At 25.3% G+C, this 6,921-nt stretch overlaps 1 protein-coding gene across 2 annotated transcripts; it reads left to right on the forward strand.

Moving 5' to 3' along the window:
• Positions 1 to 1,067: 1,067 nt before the first annotated feature.
• LOC142328108 (low-density lipoprotein receptor-like) lies at positions 1,068 to 6,370 on the forward strand. 2 transcript variants are annotated; one of them, XR_012757189.1, is made up of 4 exons: positions 1,068 to 1,249; positions 2,304 to 2,506; positions 4,267 to 4,451; positions 6,213 to 6,370. XR_012757189.1 is itself a non-coding variant. In XM_075371616.1 (2 exons), the coding sequence occupies exons 1-2, from the start codon at positions 1,102 to 1,104 to the stop codon at positions 2,486 to 2,488; spliced, it is 333 nt and encodes a 110-aa protein (XP_075227731.1). In that variant the 5' UTR covers positions 1,068 to 1,101; the 3' UTR covers positions 2,489 to 2,602. The 2 variants fall into 2 exon arrangements, 1 of the variants encoding a protein (XP_075227731.1); XM_075371616.1 differs by lacking the exons at positions 4,267 to 4,451; positions 6,213 to 6,370 and having other exon boundaries at positions 2,304 to 2,602.
• The last annotated feature ends 551 nt before the right edge of the window (positions 6,371 to 6,921 follow it).

Raw genomic sequence — 6,921 nt, forward strand, 5'->3', positions numbered from 1 at the left:
ATTTGTTTAATATTTGAAATGAAATATGCTGAATCATGAAGAACCAAATATTTAAACAACATAAATTATTCACTGTTTATGGATTAAACATTTCTAAAGCGATAATAATATTGAGGAAAAACTTGTATAAATTTTAATTAAACTATCAATATAAGTGAAACAAATCCTTGTTTCATAATTGTAAAGTAAGGATTTGACAGATGAATCATTGAAATTCAAGCAATTACGTGAAACATTAAACACTGTTGCAAGTACTACAGTAAGTTATGTGGTCTAGATGACATTAATGTTACTAAAATATCATTATTCAATAAATTGCTCGACAACTAATTTCATGATCACAGTATTATTTACACCTCATAGAACTTAATAAAAATGTCTATAATTAATGCATAGCTCACTTATCAGAAATGAAAATATAGAAGTATGTAAAAGAGTTATATTTAGCAGATAACAATAAGTGATTTTCAGTTAACTAAATTTTCCTTTTATTATGCAATAGTAATAAATTTTACTCATTTGATTTTTTTTCTAGTTTTGTAATACGTGTATTTATTTAAAGAATTTAATATTTTAGAGAAGTTTTGTTTTTAATTTTTATTATAACAACCTCAAATATACTTCTGCTTATATTTTACAAGAAAGATTAAAAATGAAATGGTAGGTGAAAAACCATGTAAGAAATTAAACCTAAACCCATAAACCTTAAACCTGTGGCACAAATTAGACAAAAAAGGCAAGCTGCTACAAGCAAGTAGCTACTACATGCTAACCAGTATACTAACTGGCCAGTCAGTTAATGTTTTTTAGAGTACCTCAAATTCAGAATGTAAGTTAATATTTTACATTGGTATAAATTTTAAAAATAAATTTGGGAAATAAATATGTTTATCAACTACGAATTAATGAAAATTATTAATTTTATAAGGTTTTTTAATGGTATTTTTTTATTGTCTTTTTAATACAATCTCAAACATTATTTTTATGATATTTATAAATTATTATCCGGATATTATTAAAATATTAATTAATACTTTATTATTAATTTAACTTTCTTTTAGGGTGTGCTATGTACTTGTCCACCTGGTGAAATTTTAGCGAATGACAGCCATGACTTGTCAAGACTGGAATGAATGCGATCCACCTGGCATGTGTTCTCAAGAGTGTGCAAATACTAAAGGAAGTTTCTATTGTACATGTGCTGAAGGATATAAATTGGAAACGGACAAAAGAACCTGCAAAGCTTTAAGTAAGTCTGTTGTTTTACTTAGGTGAAAGTTAAAGAATAGGTGTGTGTGCAGGGTTTAATTTTATATAATTTTCTTTGTTTTATAATATGTAGATGAAAGCATAAGAATATTTGAGAACAAATCTTAAACTTGCTTTTAATTAATTACACACATAAAATGACAAGGCGTTTTTTTATAAATTTTTGTGTTCATCTTTAAAGTAACAATTTTTTTATTAATTATGTTAATAAGACAGCCAGAATGTTTAAAATTAATAATAAAATAAAAATTAAATCTACTGCAGTGCATTCTACATAAAACTGTTGTTAATGTTCTTTATATATATTCAATTTATATTAGTGAAATTTATTGTTATTTAATAATAATTTTATTTCTTCTATAAATCACAATAATATAAAAAAAATTCTGTACATTCATATAAATAGAAAAAAGGTTAGAATTAAACAGTAATATCTTACAAATAATATTACTGTAATATATTTTGAAAAATGACCTATACCTTGCTGTATTACAATACAATAGATATATAAGAATAGCAGATTTATTGCACATTATATTATGTATGATCAGTATAATTCAGAATAAAATATTAACTGATTAATTAATTCTATTCTATAATAATCTATGATAATTTGTTTGTTGTATTGCTAATATTATTTGTTATTCACTATAATTTACATACATCTGTATTATGAAATTAATGTAATATGTAAGTTATTATATAAAAAGGAAAAAGGGCTTTTATGAGAAATTAATCATTATTACTTCAAATAAAAGTTCCTGAAACAAAATCAGAAGTGAATTTGAGGAGGAAGCAAAATCTTAAAATCAAAAATCTCTTCTTGAATGAAAGGTATGAAATTTGACTAAATTGATGTGTTAAGTTCTGGTCAGTATATAATGAAAAACAAACTCTGACATAATTTGCAACTAATTTTCAAACTACTTTTTAAATTTTCTATTTCATGATTGTTTCATTGGGAGAAAATATTCATATGATTTATTTTTTTAAATAAAATTTTACTAATAATAATATAATTATTTTCATTTCAGATCACAGTGCAGCATTTTTGATAATTTCAAATCGACATTCAATTGTAGTAGCTGATCTACAAGAACACAGTTTGGAAAGGGTACCTGTTATAGTAGAGAATGTTGTTGCAACAACATCCAATATGCATACTGGTACTATATTTTGGTCTGACATGAAGCTAAAAAAAATATTAAGGCTTGATTGAGGAAGTGAACCTAAAGATGTAATAATTTTACATTTTCTTGTTTTAATTAGTGTGATTCTTTTTTTTAAGAAGATTTGATTTCTACACTCATTTGTCTTTAACATCAGTGATAATAAATAAGAATCAGTTTATTAAATATGGCTTTATTCAGTGGCATTTTACTTCTTTCTAAACCCCAAAATTTCCTGTTTACTACTCTCTGAGATATTCCACTTATTACAGAATCATCAGATTGTAAGAATGCAGTTTTTTTGAATTTTTAAAAAGTTAAGAAGAAATTAAAAGTATAGCCTAACATACAGTAACATTAAAATGTATTTACTAAAAGTATTATATAACACTTTCTGTGAATAGATTAACTCTAAATCTTAATGTAGTGAAGTTTTACGAACTAGCAGAACTGTAAACCATTAAAATCACTGTACACATCTGATTCATAATTTAAATTTATTCATTTTGACTTGCTGTATTACTCATTTAAATAATACTTATGTCAAACTATTTCCTTTATAAAAAAAATACACCGCTCTAACAGAATAATTCTGCAAAATGTTGAAAAAATTACTTAATTTTCTAAATTGTTAAGAATAATATTTTGTAATAGTTATATATCTGCTTAACCATACTTCATTTCTTGTTGATTTTTCTACAAAACCTTTTGAATTCACTTATCAATTGATACAATCAGCCTCTTTGTTCTTGGAAGGTTTTTTTTAACAGTAGGTAGAGTGTAGTTTATTACTACAACTATTTAATTACAAGTAAGTGTACTGTGATCAACAGATAATTATAAATTTGAAAAGGTTCCAAATAGAATTACTGACTAGACAATTAATTATTTGATTTACAGAAAATAGTATAACAATTACAGGAACCAATAATTCCCAAGCTCTTATATGTAATTTTTTTATTTTAGAATAAAACTGAAATTAATTTGTGAAATGACTTTTGTATCGTTATGTAAATATGTTATTTCTTTGGTTGCCTTGTAAGATAACAATAATTCCTTAAAAATAAGCAAAAAGAAAAAGTTTGACCATAAAATTTAAATTAGATAATTAAATTTGATATACTGTAGTAACAAATTGAAATAATTATATTTAGGACGAAGTGGGATCAATACTAAAGTATAAGTTATTCATAAAAAGTCTACAAATAAAAAAATAATACTATTTTAATAATAAAGAATTATGTGTGTTTCAAACACATTCCTTCTCTTTGTAAGATATTAATAACCAACAACATTAGCAAAAATCTAATTGCATGCAGTTACCAATCATGTAAAAACAAGTGTGATTGGAATTGTAACCATACCTGTCACACATAGCAGCCTATGGTATGTGGTGGGTGATTCCAAACATACATTATAGAACCATGAGATTGGAAGGGATGATATTAAATATCTTATTTAGTACCTTACATTCTTTAAGATTTATATTCCATTTCATAAAGGACTTTGGCTTAGTCCTTAAAATTGATAATTCATTTTAGCAATAATATGGATTTTTTTTTTTTAATGAGATTAAAAGTAAAAACCAGTAAAAAATTAAATAAACCTTGTTTTATTTTACATATGTTAATAAATTTATAAAAAAATATTTGAGTAAGGCAAATATTTGTAAAAATTACAATAATTAATTGTTTTTTTCAAATGATACCAAAATTTTTATTTAAAAAAAAGGTTTAATGTGTAATTTTGAACCTGGAAACGTAGTGTACGTATTATAAATGTGTATAATAAATACTATTTTTAGTTTCACAGTTTTATTAAATTACAGGTAATATCCTCAGGACTTGATTTAGTTGAAGGTTTAGCTTACGATTGGGTTGGTGGAAATATATACTGGCTTGATTCAAGATTGAACACTATCGAAGTTGCAAGAGAAAACGGTTCTGGTAGAGTTATGTTGCTTAAAGAAAACATTACACAACCAAGAGGAATGATGCTCGATCCAAGTCCAGGGTATGTTATTTTAGTAATTATAATTTAAGTTAAAACAGTTGCAGTATTTTTCTTTTGGTTGCGCTTGATATAGCACTGTGTTTAGGATTAAAATACTTATTCTCATGTTATTTATTATCTATTTCCTCTCATGTTCATTCCAGTGTATTCAAGAATAGTTTTCTAACAGTATAAATAATTATTAGTAAGGTTATAATATAAAAATTTATTATTAACTTATATTAATTAATCATCATTATCCTCTAAACCTATTATCTGCTTTATTGTGAAAATTGTAAATAAATAAAAAAAGGTAAAATGAATTGTATAGAAGAATTCAAAATTTGTTTAATTCTTAAAAGATCTGTACAGTTGTAAAATTTTGTATGACTGCTCAGTCTAGATAATTGAATTGAAATTTAACAAAGAAACAATTTAAATTGTTTCAATTTATTAATTAAAACAGATAGGGACATAAATCGTTTAAAATTCATCTGAATGCCCATTGGCTTTTTTCATTTTTACATACATGGACTATGTATTACTTCCAAACTTGGTTGGTAGATAATAAAATTAAGGAAATATATTTTATAATATAAATCACTTACTGAACTAAATGTATCTAAATACAGGTGTTTATTTCATGAAAAATATTTAATGGGTCCTCATTGGAAAGTTAAGTTCCATGGTTGTAATATCTAGTTACCCTGATGTTCTGGATGGCTTGACATACTTTCATTTAGAAGAAGACATTAGTAACACAACATCAATTGTGGGTTTGATGGGCTGGGGTGGTCTAATCCTAAAGTTGAACTACTGATGGAGCTGTACATTATCATTTAGAAGTACAATATCAATGTAGTATTAATACCCTGTGTTATTTGATTTGAATTGATCTCTCCTGCTTCTTAAGCATTTAACAATAAACTTCTGACATTGTTGTAGTTTCAGATTCCATGATTCTGTTAGTAAAAGTGGGATCCTTACACACTAAAAAGTAATTTTATTTTTTAATTTTATAGTTTTTATAATGCCAACTTGAAATTTTTTGGCTTCCTAGTGAATCAGTTTGCATCCATTTGCTAATCTGACTATGGTAAACACATTATCATAAATGTGAAACAATTACTGATTGATATTGAGAGTGCTAGGTTCTTTTGCTTGCAAAATGTTAACCACATACCATGTAGCTCTCAATCAGTAGGAGCGGTAGTGCCAGATTCAGTTCTTTCTACTTTTTACCACCAACAGAATGGACAGCAGATGGACATTTAATGAATTATACACTGTTATTGGTTTCTGCATATGCCCATATTGCCATGAAAAGCAGCTTATTTTAACTGCCATTAAGTAGTAAATTTTAAAATAACTATTGTTTAACAAGTGTTAGAGCTCTGTAAAAAATAGGTATGATGATAAAACAATTGCCTCAAATGTAGTTACCGGTTTGAAGTAAAACAGTTACTAGTACTGTTTGCCAGTTGTTCACTTTTCTGGGTTGAATAAATAATATCTCCATTTCTCATGTGTGTATTCATAACACATTTTCTATATATATATATATATATATATATATATATATGTTACACAATAATAATTAGAAGTAAAATACATGTAAAGATTAAAATATATATTTTAGATCTCAGAGAAGCTGTTTTAAAATAGAAAAGGCTGTAAAAGTGTTAATAAAAATGAGTGAAAATAAAATGTTTCAGGTATTTTTTTTTCTAAATTATACTATTTTTTTTAATAATATTAATATGTTTATTTTTGTTTTTACAGAGGAGGTTTCTTTCTTAGTGTTAGTAAAGGAAACACAGATTATTGATGTTAGCCTATTACCTGGTGATAAAACTAGTGGCTACATGGTGGCTATTGTTGGTATTGAAAATGGTATTCAGATTGATTTTGATCGTAAAACTGAAACATTGTTTTGGGTTGAAGGCAAAGAAGAAGATAGTGAAAATGTATGTCAAGATTAAATATTTGATTAATTGTACTTATCATTTAATCATATATTTTTCTTCTTTATTTTATTATATTTTTATTTTAAAAAGTCGTTAAAAAATGTTAAGTATTTTGTCGAAAATAAATTTTTATGTCTAATTTTAAATTAACATGTATTTTGTAATTGGCTGAATAAGTTAATCATTAATCTTGAAAGAAATCAGTACTTCTTGATTGTGTAATTTATCATTGATTATGATTTATTTATTATTTTTATTTATAAAAATTGACCTACAGTTGAAGTTTGGAGGCTGGTTCTGAGTTCAAGTCTCAATTGAAATGGCCTTTTTTTACATGCTGTGCACACTATAATATACATTCTGTAAATTATATAAGCCATCAAGGAATATATGTTTTGGCTTTTAAAATTATCACCAAATTATTCCCACCTAATCTCATAAAAACTGAGAAAAATAAGCATAAAATGCACATAAATAATAAAAAAATGCATTTCATAAATGCATATAATAATAAGCGTAAAATG

Source organism: Lycorma delicatula, chromosome 7 (assembly GCF_047948215.1).
Source record: "Lycorma delicatula isolate Av1 chromosome 7, ASM4794821v1, whole genome shotgun sequence".
Classification (NCBI taxonomy): Eukaryota; Metazoa; Arthropoda; class Insecta; order Hemiptera; family Fulgoridae; genus Lycorma; species Lycorma delicatula.

What these genes read in the sequence shown, in the direction of transcription:
- LOC142328108 (XM_075371616.1), top strand. Translation starts at nt 1,102, where the DNA reads ATGACAGCCATGACTTGTCAAGACTGGAATGAATGCGATCCACCTGGC. An exon ending in AAGAACCTGCAAAGCTTTAA is followed by an intron (nt 1,250 to 2,303) that starts GTAAGTCTGTTG and finishes TTTTCATTTCAG; the next exon opens with ATCACAGTGCAGCATTTTTG.